Consider the following 27,021-nt stretch of genomic DNA (forward strand, 5'->3'; position numbering starts at 1 on the left):
TGTTGTCATCCTTTAAGAACCAATACAAATGTCACCTGCTTTGAGGTCTTCTTGCTCTTCCAGGCAGGGTAAGTGCCTTTTCAGCATGTTATTTATATCCATTATGTGACTTGCTATTTTGCACTGTAATTATGTCCGTGCCTGTCTTCCTTCCTAGACTGCATGCTCCTAAGTGTAGAGACTGTGATGCACTAATCTTTGTATGTAAGGCTGAGATTGGTGGCCAGCCCTTGTTAAGTGTACAATAAATGTTTATTGAGTTAAAAAAAAAACACCCCACATAGAATATTATTTATACAGTTGATCAAAAGAAGGTCTTCATAGGGGACGACCTACACAGAAAATGTTATTCAGAGGCTCCCACAGAGCTGGTAGAAGCTTCAGTGGGAGAGGGATTGTACTTAGAAGGCTCTCAATAATGTTGAATGGAAGGCTGTCTTCTTGTCTCTGGTTGTGAACTGCTTTACGTGAAAATCTCGTATGTCACCCATTAAGTTGAACCACACAAACTTCCTGATTCTGTAGGTCAGAAATGGTAAAATATTGTCAATTTTGTATTGTTTAACTTAATAGTTTTTTGTATCATGATTATTAATTGTGAAAGTTCACACACACAAAAATGTTCCTTTTGTGTGAGAATGAACTTAAAGATGAAAAGAGGGATGCAGACAAGTAGGCTACAGGGTATTTCCAGAAAATGATAGTTGATAATTAGCAAAAAATTTAGTGACACACGTAACAGTGGGCGTTCTTCCTCCCATACCCATGCCGACAGTTAAAGCATGCCCTTGGACTGTCAGACCTCTCTACTCATAGAGACCAATCTTCTTGGTTTGGTCTATAGAAGGGCTGTATTTTACGCTGACCACTCCCAGTGGGCCATCCAGCCCTTGATTTGGTTACTAGAACCAACCTTTCCAAAATATGGCACTAAGTCATGTTCAAGTGGGCGAGGCAAGGATTAAGGTCTCATAAATTCTAATCCTAGATGTGCAATTCACTTGAAGAGAGATCTTGGACAACCCAGGAACAAATCAGGTTCTTAAGGCTGCATCTCCTCACTTGTTATGGGTGTAAATTACACTGCGTTTCATTGAGTCTAAGGCATCATCAATTGGAAGAGGCACTGATATTTTACGTACCAAAGTGAGGAAAACAAATGGTGTCAATGTGATCTAAAGCTGCATTTTATACTTATGAGAACTGTTCTTTTTAAAAAAATATATGTTTTATTGATTTTTTACAGAGAGGAAGGGAGAGGGATAGTTAGAAATATCAGATGAGAGAGAAACATTGATCAGCTGCCTCCTGCACACCCCTCCACCCCCAACTGGGGATGTGCCCGCAACCAAGGTACATGCCCTTGACTGGAATTGAACCTGGGACCCCTCAGTCCACAGGCTGACCCTCTATCCACTGAGCCAAACCGGCTAGGGCGAGAACTGTTCTTTCAAACTTATTTACATGTAGGTCTTTTGCAAACATAAAAAGGAAACAGAAGGGGAATACATTGGCCACGCCTTTCCAAAACCTCTTCACATTCAGAGTTTGACCTCCCCTGGACACTCAGAGTGTTTGGTGCCCACGCTCCCCCAAATGCAGCCTGTCCTCTGTGGGGCCCAGAACCCTGGGAATGCACCATTTCTCACAAGAGGGCTCCACTGAATTGCCCTTTCTGGGGGTTTCTTCAGAGCCACTGACACTTGTTCCATAAGTTCTGATTGTGCACTTTTTCATCCATAAAAGAGAAAAGTTTTCAAGCAGCAACTGGGATTCACAGTCTTTTCTCCTTAAAGAACTCATTAATCGCCCTAGCCAGTTTGGCTCAGTGGATAGAGCGTCGGCCTGCGGTCTGAAGGGTCCCTGGTTTGATTCTGGTCAAGGGCACATGCCCAGGTTGTAGGCTCAAACCCTAGTGGGGGGTGTGCAGAAGGCAGCTGATCAATGATTCTCTCTCATCATTGATGTTTCTGTCTCTCCCTCTCCCTTCCTATCTGAAATCAATAAGAATATTTTTTAAAATTCATTATTTTAAATATCAAGAGGTTTCCATGGTGGTCCCACTATCAGACCAGTAGAATGTGTGAAAAACAGAAGCCTGGCTCTCTCCTGGTATATACCACCTGGATGGTGGCATCTTATAATTGATGACATATGGCAAGTATTAAAAAGGGAAAGGGGAGGAGTATGATGAGTACTCTATAGTAAATACATAATAAGTCAAAAGATAATGAGTGGTAAGATCCTTCAAGGAGGGCGTTTTCTGGTAATAGCATTTGGTGTCAGGATTTCTAAGATCTTTAGATTGCTGGCTTAAACCTTCCATTTTTTGCAGTTCAACCAAATGAGCAACCTCAGGTGAAACTGACAGAGATAGACTGGTTATCAGAGAATCAATTTGTTCATTTACAAAGGTAAATGTACCGATTCCAGAACCAAGTCTGGTTGCCTTCCCAGACCATTTATCGTAGTAGGCAAATTTCCTCAACTGTGTCATAGATTAGAGGGGTGACACACGTTCGGCAACTCCTGACAGACATCACTAATCAATTGTGGCATTCTTTCCCACTGAGCCCAGAAGTGGTCTCAGCATCCTCCTCACTTCATTGCTTCAGGCAGCCACTACCAGTCAATTGCAGTTGGCACTTGAGAGAAATCCTATATACCAATCCTGGGTTAGAAGATTGCAGAGCAAACACAAAATTCGAAATAAGGGAATTAAGTATTCTTTGCTGGTTTTTTTTTCTCCCATTAAGCCAGGATAGTCTGATACATTCATTATCTTTCTCCAACCAGAGTCATGTCAATGCAAAGAATTAGGATCCCATCAGGAGTCATTTCCTCCAGATGATGCTGAGTAACCTTCTAATAGCCCCTCCCCAGATCACTGCCCTTCCCCTCCATCGGTTACATCGGGGGCTTTGACAGCCGTGTGAAAATAAAAATACAGGTATTCTGGCTACAACCATAGTTCTACAAAATTGCATACCCAAAATATCAGGGCTTGTGAGAAAAACAGAGTTGGGGCAGATGACTCAAAACGTAGGGAACTTTGAACCAAGCATTAACAAAAACAACAAACATCACAGTAGAGTGGGGAGCACAGTTAACATTCTCCCAACCCCTGCCTCTAGCTACTAGTCCGTGCTGCATCCTTTGCAGCCTAACCCCTGGGGCTCCTATTTCCTCCTTTGAGATGTAGGTTCTAGGGGCAGTTGCTTTTAAAAGAGACTATTTTGATCTGCATTAAAAATATGATCCAGGATGTAGCCTTCTTCATCAATCTGTTGTTTTAGCGAAGGGGAAATGTCTTTGTGGGGTTTTTTCATCAGCACTTGCACCTTTGCTGACGAACTTCACATGATGGAAAACCCAGCGGTTCTTAAGGCCACTGAGACAGTCGCTATTTTCACTAAAGGAAGGCATCTTTGGACATTTCAGTTTTTTTGATTTTTTTGTTTTACTTGCTGAGGCTTTATCTCGGCTGGTGAGAAAACTCAACCTGATCACTTGAAAACACAAACATGTGTGAAACCAATATAATTCCTCCATAATACTGATCTATTTCTCATCTGCATTTGAGATCATTCACATTGAAAAGCCAGTGAGCCCAAGGTGTTGTAAAAGACTGTAGGTAATTTTACTGCTTTCTAATATTCCATTACATTCCCAAGGGTCACTTTAATTAGTCTTGAGTATGCCTGAGTCTGGAAAGCAGATGGAGATGTCCAAGCCATCGCTTGTGCTTTTGAGATTCACACAGCATCTTTGTTTAAGAAATTCATTTATTTTTATCAATTTCAGTGTCTGAGGGTGACTCTTTAAATCTTAATGTCTCTTAGTTGCACACTAGCTTGATTGGGGCAAACTCTGAGTAATAATCTCCTTACACTGGCATTTCCCTGCCCGTTGTGCGTGTGAGGTACCGACCGCACTGGCAGTGTGAATAGCTAGGAAGGCTGTGATGGTATGGAGCTGAATCATCCATTTCCTCACTGCCTCTATTCTGCTGCCAGTGTAAACCTGAAACCATGCCATGGAACATAAACAGCAGAAATTGAATATTTGGTTAACTTATTCTTTTATAGCCCCTATGCAGAGCTCGAAGGAAGTGGTTCCCAAAAGTCAATCTATGGCAAGAAGAGAAAAAATAAGGAGAATTATGAGCTTTTTTATAGGGCTAAATGTCTTCTATTTATAAATTTCCTCTGAAGTTATGTCTTCACTATTTTTTTTGTTATTCTTTTCATTAAATTCTTGTAGCTGTGTTTTGCTTTTTAAATTCATAACTGCAGAATAAAATGATAGCAATATTATCTCAGTGTAGAGAGATTTTACTGGTCCATGAAATAAAAATGCTTCGAACCACTGCACTGGCACAAGGCGCTTGACGTGGCTGAGAGCAAAGTCTTTGTCAGTCTGACGAGTGTTTTCCATAAAGACAGAGTGTAGGTGGGGCAGCAAAGGCTGGCTTTAAAAACCCATCAGTAAGCTCAGGTAACACTGGACAACCTTAGTTTGGATTTGGTGAGTGAATGAATAATTTTTAAAAGCAGAATAAAACCTTGTATAAGACTAACTACCCAGAAACATGCACAACCTCTCTTCTGTGCAAATATTAAGGCAGTAATCATAAAAGATGTGGTGAAAAATAGGGATTTGGGGGGTAAGACTTAATTAAATGTGGAATAAATACCTACCTTCAAATTCATGTACCTAGAGGGTAAATGTGGCTGTATGGATTCTCTGTAAACATTTCATTCTTACCTTATCCCTGAGGCATCTTATCATAGGCCTGCTTTTGAAAACAAGGAGAAATGTAAATAAATGAAGGAGAGGTCAGAATTTATGCTGATGCCAATGGAAATATTTGTTTGCATATTTATAGATGGGGAACTAGTCCAAGCACTTTGAAAAAGATGGGACTTCAATAGATAATTGGATAAAGAAGATGCGGCACATACATACAATGGAATACTACTCAGCCATAAGAAAAGATGAAATACTGCCGTTAGTGACAACATGGATTGATCTTGAAATAAGTCAGATGAAAAAAGTGAAGAACCATGTGATTTTACTCATATGTGGGCTACAAACTGAAAGCAACAAACAAAAAAACAAGGCAAACAAATAAAAACTCAGACGCAGACAACAGTATGGTGGTTACCAGAGAGAAGGGGTGTGTGTGGAAGAGGGAGATAGTAAAGGATAATGGGAGTCAAATATGTAGTGACAGAAGGAGATCTGACTTTGAGTGGTGAACACACATACAATATACAGATGATGTATTATAGAATTTTATTAACCAATGTCAGTTCAATAAACTTAATAAAAATTTTAAAAATTTAAAAAAGAAAAAGATGGGACTTTACTATTATATCAATAGTGAAAAATACTATCTACCTCTAAGCAAATTTCCATGGTACAGGAAAGGAAGACCTGAGAAATGAAAGTTGAATATAAACTTTTTCTTGTAAGAGTACAAAATGTTTTCTATTGGTTAAATTAAAAAATGTAATGCTCCTATTTCTTTTTTTTTATTTTTTAAAAATCTCTGGAATTTGATGCAAATGCAATAAAGGGTTGCTGCTCCCTCTTCACTTAACTCACCACATTGCATACAGTAAGAGATACTGGATGTTTAAAAGCCTTCATGAGAAAGCTATGAGGGTTGTGTCTTATTCATTTTTGTATTCCCAGCATAGTTAATGCTGAATGTTTGCTCAAAGAATGTGTTCACATGGGCCAAAACAACAACAACCATAACACAACTTCAAACTTTTGAAAGTTTCAAATTCTCAGTGTTCAAATGGTCTTTAAATGCAGTGGAACTTTTTTTCTTTATGAAAATAATTTACTTTGGTTTCTCAGTCTCTAAATTTTTCTTTTTCTTTCTGAATTGCCAAGTTTATCACACGTGACACCTCACCATTTTAACCCAGTTCTTTTAGGTGCACTGTCCTGGGGATATCTAGACCCATAACCCTTGCTCTGACACTTATGTCATCACCCCTGGAAAGCTGAATTTTCTGCCTGTACCTCACCTTTTGTAGACCGCAAGCAAAAGCACCACGAATATTGGAATCACCCTGAATTTCAAATAGGAAGTGAAGATAGTTTCTTACTCAGATAGTTCACCCTATCTCATAAAATGCCATTGTAAAAAATACCTTGAAAAGTGTGTAACATTTAATTAAATGAATGTGTATGTGTGTCTATGTATATGTATGATAAGATATACAGATGTTTGTCCTTATTTCGAAAAATGGGGAGGCCACAGCGACATAGTCCATGTTATTTCCAAAGCTATGGCAAAGCTGCAGTAAACACGCACAGACAAGAAGTTTAAATAGTCACTTATATAATTTTTTTCTCTGGGAGGTGGTAAATACAAAGCTATAGGTGTCAGAGAAAAACAAAAACAATTTTTCTGGGTGACCTAGCTAATTTATGATGTCTCTATCTTTTGAAAATTTTTTCTTAGAATAGTCAACTCTCTATGCTCAGATTTTTGTGGCATAGCCAGAAATCATATATATATGATACACACACACACACACACACACACACACATATATACATATATATGTATATATATAAACATACACACACACACACATACATACATGGTATGGAGCTGAATCATCCATTTCCTCACTGCCTCTATTCTGCTGCCAGTGTAAACCTGAAACCATGCCATGGAACATAAGCAGCAGAAATTGAATATTTGGTTAACTTATTAGGAAAAGTGATAATAAGGATTATTTATTAACCATACATTGCTTATTATAAAGATAAGTGATTCTCAAAACTGGGATAATAATGATAAATTGGGGGCATTGATTTTTACCATTTAATCTATTTTAGGTATATTTCCTTAAAAATATTCTACATCTTTTGGCCACTGGTATTTGAGACTCTCAGTCCTATATTATGTTATAGTACTTAATATTCATAAAAAGCTTTCTCAACACTGCGTGTTTTTCTGCAGAGATGGTACATTTTTAATTGGTTCCTATGTGTTATGTTCATCATCTCATCTTGCCTCTGTTCTACTCATCTCTCCAGTGTTCAATTATATTTAATGGTGATTTCATAAACTCATTTCTTTGTTGTGCGTTAGGGAAAGGTTTGCTTGTATTGTGGGTTCCTGCTACAGAGAGAGCTCTGTCTCTGATACTATGAAGAGCTGCTATAAAATTACTATTGGTTGGAATATCTGAGGTGTGAAGAAAGTGATGTGGTTTGGTCAATTCTCAGTGGAGCTTTTCACTTTATTGGTGTTTGTCTATTCTATTTGAATAAACCATTGGGTAGATGCAGGCTGAATGTGCCACAAATCACTTATATGATCCATGTAGCAGCTTTAGTGGGCTTGAACTGCAAAACACATACTTGGCTGAAATTGTATATTCAGTTGCTGAAGTCTATATTGAATCCGTTTAGATCTAGTCTATCTTTTAAACATTGGAGCAGTCTATTTTGATGAGGATTTGTTCAGGACAAGCACACAATAAAGAAAGAGATACTGTTTCCTCTAGTGCTGTTGCAGTAATAATGGACAAAACAATAGTTGTATTACATTTCCCTGTAGGGTTTTTAATTTAATAGAAAATAGCTCAGTCCTTCAGCAAGTTTTACTATACTCACTCATTAACCCCTCAAATATCTGTTGTGTTCCCAGTAGTTGCCGAGCACTGTGTAAGGTGCGACCAGTCACCAGCCACAAGGTGATTTAACAGGCTGGAATCCTTTTCTTTCCGTCTAAATGAAAGTGTTGTACAACAATCTCTCAAAGAACCCCACTGTTTGGGATCCAAAGATGCAGGGGGCAAAATATGCTTTTGATTGTGAGTCTGGAAATAATCTCGAATTCATCTTTCCTACTCAACTGAGCCTAACACGCCTTTCCCCAGTTAATAGCTGCTTAATTTCCCACTAATTCTACCTTTCTTCATCCCTTCTCCTATTCCCTTTCTCTTCTTGACGGCCCAGAAGCATGGTCATTATTTCTTTCTGGTTCTCACTCACGTTGAACGAACCTAACAGCCTTTTCTTTGGGATGTGCAATTATGGCAGAAAGATTGCAACCATTTTGATCCTCAGGTTTAGAAACAACCTTCCTTCTACTTTTAACACTGGGAAATAAAAGGGTCAATGCATGTGCGCCTCAGAGAGACAATAATGGAGGATACAAAACAAGCGGTTTCAAGTCAGCTTAACTGAGGAGTAATTTATAATACGGTAAAATTCACCCTATGTGTACTGTTCCATAAGTTTTGCCAAAGTATACAGTTGTGTTAACTACCCCTATAAGCAACATAGAGAACATTTCCATTAACACCCCTGCGCTTCCCGCAAATTCCCCTTCCCTTTTTGTAATTAACTCTCTTCTCCCAATCACAGCTCCTGGCAACCACGGATCAGTTTTCTGTCCCTATTCCAGAAAGCCATATAAATAGAATAATACAATACGTCGTCTTTGAGTCTGGCTTCTTTCACTTAGATAATGCTTCTGAGATCCACTCATGCTATTACTAGTTCGTTTTATTTTATCACTGAGTAGTTTTCATTTATGGATGTACAACAGTCTGTTCATTTACCAGGGGATGAATATTCAGGATTTTTCCAGTTTGGGGCAATTGTTAGTAAAGCTGCTGTGAAGATTTGCAAATAGAACTTTATGTGGATATAGGTCTTTATTTCTCTTGGGTAAATCCCTCAGAGGAGGATGGCTGGGTCATATGGTAAGTATATATTTAATTTTTTAATAAACTACAAAACTCCTTCCCCAAGGGGCTCTGCCATGTGACAATTTCAGTTGCTATACATCTTCACCGGTATTTGGTATCTTTAGAGTCTTTAATTTGAGCTATTCCAGTAGGTATATTGTGGTATCTCATTGTAGTTTTAATTTACAATTTCCTAAAATCCAAGGATGGTCAACATTTTTACAGCCATCGACATCTTTTCTTTATTTTGTGTTAAAATACACACAACATCAAACTTTCCATTACTAAGAGCCAGTGGCAAAGACTTATCTGCTTTCTGTCTCCATAAATTTGCCTATTCTGGATATTTCATGTAAATGGAATCATTCAAGAAACCAGCCTTTGTGTCTGGTTTCTCTCACTTAGCATAATGTTTTCAAGGTTCATCCATGTCATGGCATATATCAGTACTTCACTGCTTTTTTTGTTGTTCTTCAAATGTTTAATATGTGCATTTCTATATAATTTCCCCTGAGTCTTGTTATTAGACATATGTTGAACACACTTCCCATATAATGATTGATTCTTAAAAACTGAGGTTAATTCCTTCCTTTTTAAGGCTGAATAATATTCCATTTCATGGATATACCACATTTTATTTATCCCTTCATCAGTTGATGGACAAATAGTTTTTTTCTACCTTTGGCTATTGTGAATAGTGCTGCTATAAATATTTGTGTACACATTTTTTGGTTGAACACGTTTTCAATGCTTTTGGGTATATAGGAGTGGGATAGCTTGGTAATGTTGTAATTCTGTTTAACTTATAGAGAAACTGTCAAACTGTTTACTACAGTGTCTGAATCATTTTATATTTCCAACAAGGTACAAGAATTCCAATTTCTTCGCATCCTCAACTGCACTTGTTCTTTTCTTTATTCTTTTTTTAGTGATAGCCATCCTAGTGGGTGTGAAATGTTATCTCATTGTGGTTTTAATTTGAAATCTCCTAATGCTTCATGACATAGGACATCTTTTTGTGTGCTTTTTGACCATTTGTACCTCTTCTTTGGAGAAATGTCTATTCAAGTCCTTTGCCCATTTAAAAAAATGTTAAATATGCTGTACACCTGAAACCAATATAAAATAATATTGAAAGTAAAATGTAATTGAAAAATAAAAATATAAAGTACTCTTTCAAATATTTTGCCCATTTTTAATGATTGGGCCATTTTTTTCTTACTACTGATTTGTGAGAGTTCTTTATATATTCTTGATACCAGTCTTTTCTCAGATATATGTTTTTGCAAAATTTTTTTCTAAGTCTGTGGCTTGTCTTTTCATTTGCTGAACAATGTCTTAACAAAACATTGTTTTTAATTTTAATCGAGCCCAATTGATCAATTATTTTATGGCCTGTGGTTTTTTGTGTCCTATCTAAGAAATGTTTGCCAAACCCACGAGCACAAAGAGTTTCTCCTAGGTATTCATCTGGAGGATTTATAGTTTAAGGTTTTCCATTTAGGCCTATGATCCATGTTTAGTTAATTTTTGTATATTGTGTGCAACATGGGCTTCTGAATCTTAAGTGACACGTTCCAATTTCTATTTTGTCCCTTACTAGCTGCATAATGTTAAGCAGAACATTCAATATGAACCCCAGTTTCCTCACTTAAAGCAAAAATAGCAATATTTACTTCCTAACATGTCAGAATTGTTGTGGGGATCAAATGAAGAAAAGCATAAAAGTGTTTTCTAAACTCAAAGTATACATGTTAACTATTATTATTTCTAACTGACAGCAGCAAAAGTGATAGTATGAGAATGTGTCATACGTGGGAGAAAGCCAGAACTCAAACAATTACCAGCAGTAGAGTGAGGTATTTAAAAACACTAGCTTTTAAATAGACCTGTGCTTGAATTCCAGTTTTGCCACTTCCTGGTGGGAGAACCTCACACAAGCTACTGAGCTCTCTAATTCTCAACTTTCTCACCCATGCAATGGGGAAGGAGTATAAACTCCATTGCGTGGTTGGAGAATGAAGGGAATTACCTACAAAGCTCAGTGAGCTACACAGAGTAGGGGATTAATAAATGGAATTTTTAAGAGAGATAATATGTGTGTTTGTATAGATAGATATAGACACACTCTAATAAAATGATGATGTAGACTTTCATGGTTTATAGAAGTGCTATAACAGATAATGTCAAAGACCAAGGTGAAGAGAAAGAATGTACTTTGAATTCTTCTGCTTCTGGGAAAATACATGTGTTGGTGGAACATCATTCCAACATCATTACCTTTGCCTCTCTGACTTCTTGTAGAATTTAGCTCAAGGGACATCTTCTTTTAGAAAGCTATTTATAACCACTTCCTCTGAAATCTGCTCTTTGTTCACATGGTACGTCATGCATACCTTTCTTATCACAAACTACACCATAACTTGATTATCTGTTTAGTGGTTGGCCTTGCTGATTAGATGGAAAACTCCTTGAAGGAAGAAACTGTCTCTGAGTCTTTAGAATCCAGTAATGTCTGGCACATAGTAGGACCTTAATACCTGGTGTTACATGAAATGATGAATGTATATTATTACTTTCTAATGTGGGTACAGATGGCTTTTGTCAACTAAACTTTTTCCATTTGCTAGGTTTATGTCATAACACTGATCTCTACTCTAAGTAGACCAAATAAACTTAACTTTTATGTAACAGTGATAGAAAAGAGCCTATTTCTCTTATGGTGTCCATGCCCATAGAATAACATCCATCACCCAGTTTTAAGTAGTAATATTGGGTGCAGGTGACTATATGTAACATTTGTTCAGGAAAGGCAACACAGACACCTTTTTAAAGTTTTCTATAAAGTAGTCCTGTTCACAGTAATTAGTTCTTCTGAATAAGTGTGATGCTGACTACATGGCAGAGTAAGTCCCACTTGAGTACTTGAGTAAAATAATCTAATTAAACATATATGTGTTAAAACATTTAATACCTCACATAATATGGGATTTTGTGAAAAGGGGAAATATCTCCTCATAAAACCTCAATGAAACTATGATTGTACATCCTTAATTCAATGATCAGCATTTCTCAGCTGATGATCTCATACATATGTAGCTACCTCATAACAAGCTGAAGTAACTAGTTAATTATGTGCTAGTGACAAAGAGGCGGAAGATTACTCAATGGTTTGCGTAGGACTGACACCTGTTAGAGTTCCTGCTATTGATGGATTGGGTCATACCATGGTCCACTGATCCCAAAAGGCCTGTTTGGCTCTTCCTAGTTTACTGCAAACTTATAGCACATAGGCAAGACTGCTCATGGCCATAATTTCATGCCAGGAAATGTTGACTCATGGCATAAATGTGCTAAATTTGCCAAACACTGGAAAATGTGCAAGTTAGTTTAGGAATGAATGTCAAGAAGCTGAAAAATCTATAAGCTTCAAAAAAACTCAAGTGAGAAGAGTTGCTTGTGTCCACAGGGATCCACCATTTTTATCTCACTTTGTTCTTATATTACTCAACAGTCCCTGTGGTATGAGTAAGTGTCATAGCTTCTGGCATTGAATCAGTCTTCTGAAACATCCCTGTCCAGAACTATCTGCATATGTAAAACAGAGAGAAGAGAAGAGAAGAGCGAGAAGCTAAAAAGAGAAGGGTATGAAAAAAGAAAAAAAAAATGGGGCAGCATGAGGGCATGAAGAGAGTTAATCAATGAAAGAGAGCAAGGGACATAGAGCTAAGGTCCTGACTAAGAAAGGGCCATGGAAGCACCTTCACCTGCCACCTTTCCTCCTCATCCTCTTGTTCCCACTACTTAGTGACACTTACTGAAAGCTCGCTTTGTTCTAGTGTCTGTAGTAAATGTTTTCTTCCGTGTTCTCTCATTCACTTGAACCACTAACCCTCCAGGTAGGTTCAGTTGTTACCATTTATAGCTTAGGCCCCTGAGGCAGAGCTGCCATCTAGCTTGCTCAAAGGCATACGGAGAGCCAAGGTTTGAACCAAAGTCTGTCTAACTCTGAAGTCCAAGATCATAATCACAGCACATTATTAAAAAAAGGAATTATAAACACAAATGTGGGAGAAAAGTCATAGGACTAGTGGCAGAATGACCAAAAAAAAGCATGATTTTATTGCAGAAACACACTACTAAACAACATAACAAATGTACTTAAACTCATAAACACATTGATTATTTTCTTTCAAATACTTATCCTAGAAGACCATATATTGAAATCCATAACGATGCACTGGCCAATGTCTCCTAGGGGTACCAGCTTTGAACTGCTTTTAGATTCAGCCTACAAGTCACATTAAAACAGATGAACACAAACAGCTGTATTTCTTTAGTTGTTGCTATAAAAGCATTTTTAAAAAAATTGTCAAAGTTGACCATCCATTTTATTAAAAAGGTTTAAGTCCAAATGACTTTGATTGGTTCAGATTGCAACCATCCGACCCAACTGATAATATGCCGAAGAATGCATGTCAGGCTCTGAAAGAGAAGCCCCTTTGCTTTGAAAAAGGCAAAGTTCTACTTGTCTAAGGAGGAAATAAAAAGGATTGAGTCAAAAGTGGAGCATGTGAATGGGAGGCTGAAGAGAGAAAAGATAGAAAAAGAGATGAGCCACATGGCTGATTGTCAGAGTAAACTGTGCGGGGAATTCGTAAGGGTGCAAATAAATTTGACGGAGCTTCCAGAGGGGGATATACAGTGAAGGAGAACAGAGACTTAACACTTACTCCCGAGGATGAAATATTTTCAATGTTCTTTAAAGTTCTATAAAACATGCTAGTAGAAACTTGAATTGCTTTACATTCCTTTTGTTTGAATTGTGTTTCTTTGCAACACAAGACTGGGACATAATAAGCCCTTGATTTATTGAGGTGATAGTAAAAAGACTTTCACAGCAGGTGTCATGAATGCTGTGTTTAAGGGAGGACTTTAGGTTGCTTATAAAGCCTCATAATTATATGCAATGTTGTGTTTATATGTACTTGCGTATTTTGAAATAATGACAATTTTCATGTCTATAGCTTTTATCAGATTCATAAAGAGTTCATGATCCTTCTTCTTAAAAAAAAATATGAAAAGACTACCATTGGGGAGAAAGTACAGGCTCAGGGCAAAAGACCAAATGAGGAAATGTAACTATAGAAGACAACTGAGTTCTAATTCTATCACAAAAGCTTAATATGCTAGTCCAAATCTATTTAGTTGGCAAAAGGTACCAATGTATTCCTTTGCTACCTCCCTCTCCTCTTTCTTATCCCCCTAAATTCCCCTCCTGTTCTCCTTATTGTTTTTTTTAAACCTTTGTTTATTAGTTTCTCCTAAGCATATAGTTACCTCAGAATTTCCTTTTTTAAAAAAATATATTTTTATTGATTTCAGAGAGGAAGGGAGAGGGATAGAGAAATAGAAACACTAATGAGAGACAATCGTTGATTGGCTGCTTCCTGCATGCCCTCTACTTGGGGGAGGGGATTGAGCCTGCAACCCGGGCATCAGCCTTTGGTCGGAATCGAACCTGAGACCCTTCAGTCCACAGGCTGACGCTCTATCCACTGAGCAAAACCAGCTAGGACTCTCCTTATTATTTAAAAATACATTTGGTAATAACAAAAAAATAATCCATTTGTGTGCAAATAAAGTGAAGAAAATGGCCACTGATGGGGAAAATTAAAATTTCAAGCAAACCAGACATATAGTTTGAGAGAGCATCATGAGAGAACCTGAAACAGAGGAGAGCACAGCAAGTAGTAGTGGTGAGAATATTAAGATTATCAAACTGATTACATGTCCCCATCAAGGTACAAGGAAAGGCGTCTTCAGTTATTACTCTTCCGCTGAAAAGATGAATATAGCATATTAGTTACAGAAACCCTAATTCAATGTTTCACAGCCCAGGTATCGAGCTATATTAACTGGATAAACATTTAAATTATGGAGGGCAAATAGCTGCAAAAGGGAGGAACCGAGAACCACGGAAGATCTGCCATCGCTTTGCTAAGTTTGTTTGCACCACCTACTCCAGTGTTTTATTCAAACCCCAAATGGGAGGCACAGAGCAGCTCCCAAGTCTTTCCTACACGCCTTCTTTCCTCATCTGCCTTTTTCCTCCTTGATGAGCAGCACCCACAAGAATGCACCGTTATCTTACTCAAGACAAAAACATTTCATTTAGTGTTTTAGGAGAGGCCTTCAGCAACCCTCTAGGGTTCTATGAGCCGAGTACTAGCCATGTCTCAGGCACTCATTACATGCTTATTTAATAAATGAGTAAAGAATCAAAATCTTTCACCTTCCTGCTGCCAATGTGGTGTGTGATTTTAGAGGCAACCCTGGGAGAACAACATGGGAAAACAAGAAATTGCCTCCCCCGCCCCACACAACACTCCCTTGTCTTATTCAGACAGCACTCACTTCCTTTGAGTGCCTTGAGCCTTAAAGGACTGATGCTCTTCTCATAAAGGGTAATGGGGAAAGAAGCCTAGATCATCCAGGTGAGCCCAATGTGGGAAAGTAGCCTCGATTATCCAGGTGAGCCCAATGTAATCACAGGGGTCCTTAAAGAATGTGTGAGGCAGAAGAACAGGTCAGAGTGAAAACGACTTTCCCCACGTTGCTGGCTCTGAAGATGGCGGAAGGGGCTCCAGCCAAGGACTGTGGGCAGCTGCTAGAAAATGTAAAGGCAAGAACATGGATTCTCTCCCAGAAGCTGCACCAGAAGAAGCACAGCCCTGCCAACACCTTGATTTTAGTGAGACCCACCTTGAACTTCTGAACTCCAGAACTGTAAGATAATACATTTATGTTGTTTTAAACTATGGAATTTGTGGTGATAGGAATGGGGTCTGTGAAGAGGAAACACAGAGTCAGAGAAAAAAAGTGAAGGACTCGAGAGACAAATGGATGGGTGGGTTTTGTCATTACTAGCCAATGGGCCTACGGGAATTTTGTTCATCCTCCCAGGAGTTGTTTTTCTCAGTGGTGTAGTGGTTACAACTAGCAACCTCTGGGGCTACTTTGATATTCTAAGTGAGAACACATCTTAGAATTGCCCAGCTCCAGGTCTGCCACATTGTGGGTGCTCATCACTGCAACCTCCCTTTCTCTTCTTCTCCCAACCAACCCAGCAGTATAGGGATCACACAAAAAAAGAGAAAACAAAAATGAATGTAGATAAAAAGTTAAGTTTGAGGGGTGTAGAAACGAGGGGTATACCACCACTGCCTGAAGTATGGGACAGCAGTTCTGTGCTCTGTCAAGGATTTCATAAAATGAGGGTTTAAAGGTCAGAGAGAGAGAAGAAAAGAAGGGGTAGAGTGTGAAAAATAGGGGAAGATTTGGGAAGAGCAGGAGATGGGTGGAGAAAAAAGAGGGAACACAGGCTGGAAAAAATATGGGTGGAATTTCCCCTACAACAGGACGGTACCATTAATTAGAAATAGGAAAAAGGTCAAAACCAGTTGTTTGTTCCTCTGTCTTTTTTGTGTGTGTCTTTATTTCTACACCATCCTTCCCTTCAGTGTAAGCACTATATTAGACCATATCCATACACAAACATTGATGAATTATCAAAGGTAGATCATGTGTTCTGGATGGCAAGGGAGGAGGGGTGAACACATTTATGTTACAGTTCAAAGGCTAAGATGGACCTTATAAAAGCATTGAAGAAATGTTCTCTTGGAAGTAATAATTGAAAACTAAGTAGTTAAATGCTATTAAGTCTCTGAACCTGTCATTATTTCTTTTTCTAAGATGATGTAGAGATTCTATCTATCATCTATCTATCTATCATCTATCTAGCTATCACCTATCTAGCTATCATCTCACAATGCAGGTAAGATCTCTGCTATCAATGACAATGCTATGTTCTGTAGAATGCTGCTCAGGGTACTAGGGAAGTATATGAATGGTGGAAAATGCAAACTTCTAAGGTTGAATGACAACTTATTCCCTTTCAGGCTTTGCAGCAATGTAGATTTAATGACTACAGAGCCGTAAATGTGCTGGAATAATTTTAAGAGAGAGCATCCAAATTGTAATAAAAAGCATTTCTAGGGTTTGGATGTACTTCGTGTTCAAAAAACTTTTTTTATTACGTTTTGTGATATTGCACAACTTTGAATAGGCCATTTTGTGGGAAGGTCCAATCTATTTCTACAACATTTTAAATTTTAAGAAATGAGTAGACTTTAACCCATATTTTTGGCTTATTAATAAATTATTTAAAGGAAGTCACAGGAAGAAACTCATAAACCATTGTTTCTTTAAAGGATGTTTATAAATTGCAAAGTGACTTGCTGTATACTGTTATCTAGCTGTGTACTAGGTTCCCTGTATAATTTAACTCGAGAATGTGGGTAAACACATATTCCTGTAGCAATTTTAGGAAGTCATTTACAATCTCCCCTTTCCTTTTATTTTGGAAAACCCTTTAACATATACAAAATCTGCTGCGATATCTCACAATACCACTCTTTCTGAAGGCTTACAGCTGAGATGAACAATAGTGCTGATAAATCATCCATGGGCTCAGAAATCTTAGAAGAAAAAAAATAGACAACTCACTGTGTCTTTCCCTTCCTGCCCTTTGCTCCACTGTCCCTAAATAACTTCGAAACAGAGTTTACAGATCAAAAGGCTTTTTCTAGGAATACTCACAAACTTCTCCTGAAATATGCAGCAACTTTCAGAAAAGTCAACATTTACTTAGTGTTACAGAGCTTTCAGTCTGAACTAGTCCTGAGATCAGCAGGTTTATCTAACCCTGAAAACCAGCCTAACTGGCTGATCTATGCAGGCATTCATCTTTCTCCCGCAAAGAGCTCTGCTGGCAGCAGTCAAAACCAAAGTGGGAACTTAATAAAAATGAAAACTGTGGTAGCAAAATACACTTAATGAGGTTAATTTGACGTATTGCAAAAATTTGGGAGGTTACAGTGGTTTCTATATAACCACAGTACTGATTTAGAAAAACCCCAGGGAAACAGCTGCATTTGGATATGTAACTTGTCTTGCTTGCATAGGAAAGCCAAGCTTTTCAGGGTATATGTCTGGAGATGCTAAAATTTGCACATTAGATTGGGGAAAATTGTATGCATTTCTTATTGAGAAATAACAGGATAATAAAACCCGCAGACGTTTATGCTTACACATTAGGCAAAAGGATCAGAAAAAGCCAAGTCAGTTCTGCTGAGCTGTTAAGAAAATTGTACTCATACTACTGGGTTCCGTGATTACCTGTGAATGTCTCCATTTCTGGCATTTGGTAGCAACTGGCTGAGGCAAACCTGGCAAAATGTTTTCCAGCTGCTGGAAGATTAACTCTTGCACCTCCTCAATGCCGTGTTCCAAGTGTGTAACTCCAAAGGGGACAGTGGTGTGAATCGCAAGGGAAGGCCCGATTTCTGATGACACTAGTATAAAAGGAACATAAAGGTACATCTTAGGGTGGATAACATGGAAGAATCTCTCAGTCTTTCAATCTCTCAGATTTAAGAACTGATCACAATAGTCGGACAATAAATGGAGGGGCAACACATTCTACTCTTTAGAGCATAAAAGTAGGCTCTTTCTGAAATCCAAAATCAATTTTCTCTGAAGGAAAGAAAAAATTCATGATGTACGTTAGAAAATACATTGTAGGTCTTGCTAAAGAATGGGAAGGAAGGGCACCTAATATATACTTCTCTGGGTATAATTAAAATTATTGGTATGTTCATCTTTTCTCATCCACTAAATTATAAACTCTTTAGGGCAGGCACCATTTCTTACCCATGTTCTCCTTGAGTTCTAAGAACAAAGTAGATGTTCAAAAAATACTTATTTGTTTTTTGATAAATGGATTTCAAAGTGTTTTGTCGACATTATTAAATGCTAGAGGAAAATATCGTTACCACTTAAAAAAAATCAGGCTTTTCTCTAAAAACAGACTTGACCTTATAATATTCTTCTTTATCTTTTAAGTAGCATTAAAAATAAAAGTCTGCCTCATTTATATCATGGAGCTACTTTCCACTTCTGTTTGCCATCGCATTTTTTTTTTGGTATATTTCACAATTACAAATAATGAGTGTCTGCTTCGTATCTTTCTCTCTTTAGTAGAATATAGGAAAATCAAATAAAGTTCGAAGTTGAAAGCAAAGTGACCGAGACATTTAGAAAATACAGACTTGGAAGGAATGTTAGCAAGAGCCTGCCTGCTATTTTTATTTGTTTAAATCAAGCCCAGGAGAAGTTAATGGGAAACAATAATAGATCTGAAATGCATGAAATGATAATGTGTAGTTGGTGCACCCCCCTGCTGAGAGAAGAGAATATTAAAGCTTTTAAGGTAATGACAGGAGTTGTCAAGCCTGATTCTGAAAATTCTTTAGTTTGGGATTGTTAAGACAATGATCTATGTAAGATAGGTTTCTACAATTTTAAACAGAAAGAAAGTTGAGCAACATGAGTCACTTATTGTTATGTGCCCACTTAACCTCTTTACACTTCAGGGTTTTGTATTGTTTTATATAAAATCAGAATGTTAGGTGTATGGTGTAGATTAAATATATAAGGCATGTGATGTGCTCAGCACCTTCTGGCACAGAGTAGGTGCTTCATAAATGTAAGCTATGGGAATAGAAACAATGAATCAGATACACACAAGGGGAAAGGTCCCATGGTGTTGCCCAAGTGATCGGTGTGAGTTATTTTTTTGTGCGAGTACGTCATTTTTCCATTGCTCTCTGCTCGGGGAATCCTGGATTATCAATTTTACCCCAAAAGAGGGAAGAGCATCCCAAAATGCTGTAAGCATTTTAAAATAAAGTGCGTGCCAGCAAACATTTTTACATGTCTGGAGAAGATTGGGCTTCAGAATATGGGCAGTGAGTGCAAAGGTGAGGGGATTGTCCACTGTTTCCCTCACAGTAGCTGGACCGACTTGAAAAGGAAATTAAGGGAGCATCTCTGAATGGTCAGGGTTTAACCTATCAGTGTAGGCTGTACAGGTACCACACAGAGGGAAGGACCAAGGAGTGCAACGTCTCACATTCTTTCACCCAGTCCCACTACAGTGGAACCTATTGCATATTGCCACAGGGAGGTCTTTGTTACCAGTAATAAATTCAGGGAGGCCTATTCACAACAAGGGAGTGTCAATGCCACCACTCTTCCACCAGGTACCACATCTTCCCAGAGACAGTGAAAGCTATTGGGTCAGCATTCTGCAGCAGGAGAGTTGGGGTTCTGAGGTGACTTTCTGTGGCAGGTTTCAGAGGAAAATGAATGCTAGCTGCGTGCTGAAAATCAAGAGGTTACACTCACCCAGCCATTTGTTCTAGGGGGAGCTGGTAAAATTATGAAGGGGATGATGGCGCATTGTTGCAAGGGTTCTCTTGTTTAAATTAGCCTTGCACTCCAAGGAGAGCAATAAAAAAGGAGATTTAAGACCCCAAATGAAACAGTCCTTGCATAGCAATGAGAGAACAACCTGGCTCCTTGTTTTTAGTGGAATCAGACACAGGTTTTTGAGAACTGAGATTAAAATTTGAAGAGCCACAATCTAAAACAGTACGTTTTAAGGGAAACCTCCCCTCCCCCACCCTCCCCCCTCCAAATTAAAGGGTATTTTTAGAAGCAAATGTTTAAAAATATAAACACCCAACCAGAGTTTAAATATGACCAAGGTTTGCAAATAGAGCACTATAAAAAGCCAGAAATATGTTAATAGGATTCAGAGCGCAAACTCAGTATAATCATTACTCCTTGGTTACTGAGAAGGTAATGATGTTATCTTTTTCTTTTCTTTATTCAGTTTAACAAGCATTGCGCTTTGCTTTTGGCATTTTAAATGTAAAGTTCATAGTAAGTTGACAACTATTTCCGTATGTTGGGAGATCAATGGCTTTAATCAGTAGAATTTTGGACCCTTGCATTCTTAATAGCTCCGTGGTCTTAGACAATTTAATCTCTCAGACTTTGCTTTCTTCCATGAATTAGAAGGGAGTATTACAACTTACCTTATAAGGCTGTCGTGAGGATTAAATGGGTTAGGACACATAAAAGCCTTTCTTCAAATATAAAGTGCTACATAAACGTGAGACATTTGTAGATAATAGTCTTTTATATATATCTATGCTGTGGTTAGAGCAGTTTTAGAAAGGGATAACAGAGTTGATTTCTCTCAAAGTATTAAGATTGATTATTCTATCAACACGCCAGGAACTATTCCTGGGGTGTTGGCACAGAAGATTTTTTTGTTTTTTGTTTTTTTTTTTACTTGTGGTAAAATATACATGAAATATGTCATTTTAACCTATTTTAAGTTTACAGATCTCTGGCATTAAGTACATTCACATTGTTTTGCAACAATCACCACCATCCATATCCAGAACTTTATCTTCCCAAACTGATACTCTTTACCCATTAAACACTAACCACTCACGCTTCCCTTCACCCAGCCTCGGTCCACCACCATTCTTTTTCTGTCTCTATGAATTTGACTATACTAGATCCCTCATATAAGTGGAATCATACAATACTTGTCCTTTTGTGACCGGCTTATTTCACTTAACATGATATCTTCAAGGTTCATCCATTTTGTAGCATGTGCCAATTTCCTTTCTCTTAAGACTGCTTGATATTCCATTGTATGTATACGCCACATCTTGTTTATGCATTCATCCAGAAGTAACTTCTGTCGCTTTGACCTTTTGGCTATTCTGAATAATGCTACTATGAACACGGATGTACAAATATCTGAGTCCCTGCTTTCACTTCTCTTAGGTATATACCCAGAAGTGGGATTGCCGAGTCATATGGTCACTCTATGCTGCCCTCCCGAGTCTCAGCTTTCTCTTGCTTCTTTGGCTCAGTCTCTATTTGATTTGATAATTAAAGTTGCTTACTTAAAGATGAATATTATCATGTTGGGTTAAAAAAATAATATCTAACTCTATGCTGTTTACAGTAAAATACATTTTAAAACAAATCCTAACTCAATTATGTGAAGTCAGAGAATGTGATTTGAATGCTACTTTAAGATTTGTTAACTGGCTTTATACATAGTCAGTTTTCAAAAGTATTATATGTGTGCTTGTATATAATTTTTTAGATGTTGAATTAACATTTTAAGTTCATTGAATCTTATTAATTGTGTGGTTCTAAATCAACTAAAGTCTTATGATTTTTGTGTGTGCTTGATTACTAAAAATTTTTGCTTTATATTGAAACTATATTACTAGTTTCCTGCTATTTCCTGATACCTTGTAACAATATTTTATGAATATCTTTCATTTAGAAATGCCTTTAACCTTAAAGTTTATTTTTCGCTTTCTATTTGTTCCACTTTTTCAAAATTTCTTTCTCTGTAAAATTTTGCCTTCTTTTTGATTAAACGACTTTTACTCCTTATTTCTTCCCCTTTATTAGTTTGGAAGTTATAGAGTTTATTTCTATGTTTAGAGATTACCCACAGACTTAATTATCCATATTAAAGTAAAAAATTACTGTCTTTATTCTTCTGCATAACATAAGAACTTAAAATATTTTAACTCTGATTTTATATGCTTTTGTTGTTCAGAATTTACTTTTTTAGTTTTGTTTTAATACAGTCAGTATTTGTTTATATTTATCCACAGCTTCCTTTGTGGATTTCACATCTTCTCTCCAGGGGCATTTTCCTTTTCCCAAAGTATCTTCTTTTGAAGTTCTTTAATGAGGTTCTGTTGAAGGTCAACTCTCTCGGTTTTTGTTTTTCTCAAAATACCTTTATTTAATCCTTATTTGTGAAAGACAGTTATCCTTGGTATATAATAATAGATTGAAAATATTTTCTCTCAGCACTTTAAAGAACTTATTCCAATGTAGGTTAGCTTTTAGTGATGCTGTTAAGAAGTCAACTCTTAATTTGATTGCAGGTCCTTGGCAGGTAACTTTTCTTTTATATCTGGATATTTCCCCTGTTTTCTCTTTGCCTTTGGTGTTCTGCTATTTTACTTTGATATCTTGAGGCTTGAGTTTCTTTTTGTTTACCTTCTTTGACTTCATTGGGTGTTCTGAATTTGAAGACTCTTTTTTGTCATTAATTTTGGAAATTGTTCAGTCATTAATTCTTCCCATTCTCTCTATTCTGTCTTCAGGGAGTTCTGATTAGATAAATGACAGGTATTCTCATGCTATCGTCTTATATTTTGATCTCTTTTTAATATTTTACGTTTCTGTCTCTCTATGCTAGATTCTATGTAATTTCTTCTCATTTATCTTTCAGTTCAACACTCTCCCTACATCCATGTAAGTATTCTGATGTTTAATTTGTCCTTTAAATTTCAAATTTAAATTATTTTATTCTTCACTTATAAAAGTTCTACTTTTCAAATATGCATGATTAATTTTGATAGTTTCTTTATCTCTAATCACACTGTTAGTATTCTTTTATTTCTTTAAACATCGTCAATATGTCATATTGTGTATTTGGTTGTTCCAAAATCTTTATGAGTGTGATTCTGCTTTCTGTTGTTTGGGTTTGGGTGGCTATTGCTCATGATGGTGTACTGCCTTGTATGTGTTTTGTGATCCCCCCACCCCACTCCCATTTTGAGCCCATGTTCCTATTGTGAGCCTAAAGTTCCTAGGAACTTTATAAATACTTTGAGGCCTAAGTTTAAAGAGTGTTCCTTCGGAGATTTACCTTCCTGTCTGCCAGATGCCTTGGGGCAACTTTAACTAGGTTTATAGAATATACCGGCAGAATATATTCTGGCACCAAGTCTGCCTGAGGGCGAATGTGTGGTTTGGCATCTCAGGGGAGACATTTTATTTCTTTTTTGTTTTTTCCACTCCAAAGACAGGCAAGCATGCCCATTTTCTTCCACTGATAGGATGTATCACACACAGAGCCATAAAAGTGTACACGTCCGTGCTAGTAAACTTTCAAATCTGAAACGGAGTGATTTTTCTTGGAAAAGAAAGTTATCAAAAGTAATGCAACATAAAAGACATCAGTCTTAACCAAAATACATAAATGAAATAGAAAAAAAAAGTCTTCAGGATGTGGTTGCTTCAGTTATGATTTATTTAAAATTGTCAAGCAAATATGTTGATTGTAGATACACATCACATTTACCCATATCAACACACCAAACTACAGATAATTCTTCTCTTAAATAGTAGGCACATTTTTTCATGTTAACATGTATAATTAAGAAACATATAATAATCTCAATATGGGAAATAAAGATACAATATGAAAAAAAGTGACCTCTAAGTGATATAATTTTTAAGCTGATGATTTATATTATACTTTATAATTAAATAATATAGATTTTCACAGTAAAATCAATATAAACCAAGGATGCTTTGTAATATCAATGCTCTGGTCAGTGCATTAAGATACAACATATAAATAAAGTTTATAATTACTAGGAAGAAGGGAGATCATATGATCAAAAACAATAGTGAACCAAAATAGAATCCATCAAATTAGTTTAATTTTTATATTAAATTAATTTTCCTATATACCAGCAATACCTGTGAGAAAAAAATCGTAATTCTACAAAAAGTTTTTGGAATTCGAATAAATGATTCTAAAGAAAAAAATAAGGCCAGGAGAATATTGAAAGTTTTTGAAAAGTCACTGAGGCAAGACTTGCCTTGCCATGTCTGTAAATGCGTTATTAAAACAGTCTGGTTTTGGTTGACAAGCAGAGTCAATGAATCAGAATAGATACTTCTGGGGGAAGAATCCTAAAGGATATTGTTTTAGGAAAACAAATTTAAGGCGATGAAGGAAGATCCAATGTTTTATATTGTCCTAGAAAATTGGATATATAGAAAAATTTAACTTAGACTATTCCCTTCCCTCTTCTGACCAGATTTGTCACCACTTCTGATTTCTTCTGTAACCATATGAGAAGTGTACATTCTTAGGCCACACAAACTCCAACTCACTGGGACTGCCTTTTGAGATGTAAATACGACAGAGATCTGTTCCGCCCGATAAAGTTCAGTTTTGGCAGTATCTACAAGGGACAGAAGTCGGGTCATCAAGTTGGTCAGGAGTTGGGTCTTTTCAAAAGACAGAAGTCTAAGGCCAGCTCTAGGTTTCACTCCCGACAAGGAAGTAGAGGACTAAAGAAAACCGAGTGGCTAACGCTATAGCTGCAGGGCAAGAGCATCCAGGAATGGGCGAAAATACTTCTTTAATTACTGACTCATTCAAATGAGCACACGGGTATCTAGTGCAGTGCTTGATACCTTAAGAAACTCTATTGAGATGTACATCTTAATTGGGGGGTGAGGGGGGGGGATGGTTGACACATAGGCAAAACCATTAGAGAACCATTAACTGCTAAATGGCCTGGCACTGACAGTGTGTGCAAATGAATTTTGGCACATGTGAAGAGAGGAACTGGACAGGACTTGAGAGCCACAGTTTGGGGGTGGTAATGGTCAGCTCTCCTTTTGCCTTCTCGCTGGCAGTAAAAATTAGTCGAAAGTTTCCCTTTCCCGCTCCATGTGGAACTGACTCAACTATCCTTGCCCTCTAGCCATGAAAGCTCTTATTACAATTTCGCTCTTTCATATGGCTCCAGGGCCCACCAGCAAATGCAACCGAGAGTAAGCCAAATACATCAGTTTCTCCAACAACAAAAAATTTAACTCAGCCTCCAAGAAAGAATAGGAGGTGAAAGGGATAGTAGGGTGGGGAGGGGAAAAGGAGACTGAGATGGACCGATATCTGCTTCTGATATCTCTCCCCTTCCTCCTCCCCTTAGCAGCGCCAACCCAAACAAGCATGCAGCACTCTGCCATTTGGCATTCCACGTCGTTGGCAGTGTCTGCTGTGCTGTATGTCTGCTGCTGGCCCGGAATCAGGAACGAGGCCTCACTGTTCAGAGGGACCACCTATGGGTTTTATTTGCTTTTTAATAATCTCAGACCTATTTCTTATGTATAGGTTACAGAGGCCAAAATTCACCTACAAGAGCCCTACTCATGTCACAGGCAACTTCATTACTTCCAACCTTATCTTCAGTGGTGACTTTTGTAATAAGTGTTTATACTCATTCCACACAATTTTATGGTTTTAACTGAAGAGTAAGGTTCTGGAAGTGTAAACTTCTGAAATGACAGGATGAGCCAGGCACAGAAAAAATGATTTTACTCATAGTTTTCCCCTTTGCTTATTTCATTTTTCTCCTATCATCTCTGAGGAGAAATAGTTGCTTTATTTTCTTCCTATTATTTCCCTGGAGGTAGGGGACTGTATTAATTGATAATAGCAATTGCTTTAATTAGCCAATGAAAATCACTGAAGAGGTCTGAATGAACAGTCTCTTTGGGGAGACACAGATAACAGTAACCAGGGAACTGACAGGAGAGGATAATTGGCCTAAAAAAGATCCAGAAAGAAAAACTAATGGAGAAATTGTATTCTTGTCAGCAACTGATACCAAAATTCCCTGACAAGCTCCTGCTTTCCTTTTTAAAGGTAAAATATCTGTTAAAAAGGGGGAAATGATAGGGCTGTAAGAGTACTCTTTTTAAAAGACAGGGAATATAATTCAAGTCTAAAAGTGTTTTGTTCTCTTCCTGTTGAAGGTAGTTTCTAACTCTTCCTAGGGAAACTATGATATACCATCTAAGATTGATAGAAAAATCTGCAGTGCTATTTTTCCCTTTTCAAAAACAAGATATATGCTTGGAGGTGAAAGAGGGTGTAAAGGGGATAAACACTAACAAAAAAACCCCACAAGATAAAGAAAAAACTTAGTTTGCCTTGAAAAAGAAAAGAAGCAAGATCTGCTTTATTTAGAATGAATGAATCAGATCCCTTTCTCCATCCTGATTGCACCACCAGTTTTGAGGGGACATCGGTTGAGCTGTGGCTGTAGAGTTAGAAGTTCTGTCTCCCCTCTCCCTGGCTGTATAACTTTAGTCATAATATTTCTGTGATTCCTGGGTCAGTGTTGCTGACCCATGCCGTATTAATCATTATTTGACAAAACAAACAATGAAATTCTTTGGGACAAATATGTTTTTGAAATGTTTGTTTTAAACAAAATTGTATAGGATTTCTCAGAGTCCCCAGTATGATTATATGCAGACAGTGTGACTCTTTAAAGGAAAGATGGTATAGAATTAGTTTTGGTATTTTAAAACTACTTTTATTTAATTTACAAAATTATTTCTTAAAAAGGTTACTCCAACACTGTGAAAGGGTATAAAGTGAAAAATAAATAAAAGTATTGCAAAATTATTTCATCTATAGCTAAATGGTGCTAAATTCCGCTCACACCAATAG

General features: G+C 37.3%; 1 protein-coding gene across 2 annotated transcripts in view; it reads right to left on the reverse strand.

The window, feature by feature from the left end:
- The window catches only part of RNLS (renalase, FAD-dependent amine oxidase), a 215,524-nt gene that overhangs the window by 8,905 nt on the left and 179,598 nt on the right, over positions 1-27,021 (reverse strand). For both annotated transcript variants that reach the window (XM_015558831.1, XM_006755852.2), the window contains one exon: positions 17,973-18,148. In XM_015558831.1, the coding sequence (XP_015414317.1) occupies positions 17,973-18,148 (176 nt within the window). The remainder of the gene's footprint in view (positions 1-17,972; positions 18,149-27,021) is intronic.

The sequence above is a fragment of the Myotis davidii genome, unplaced genomic scaffold (assembly GCF_000327345.1).
Source record: "Myotis davidii unplaced genomic scaffold, ASM32734v1 scaffold933, whole genome shotgun sequence".
Lineage (NCBI taxonomy): Eukaryota > Metazoa > Chordata > Mammalia > Chiroptera > Vespertilionidae > Myotis > Myotis davidii.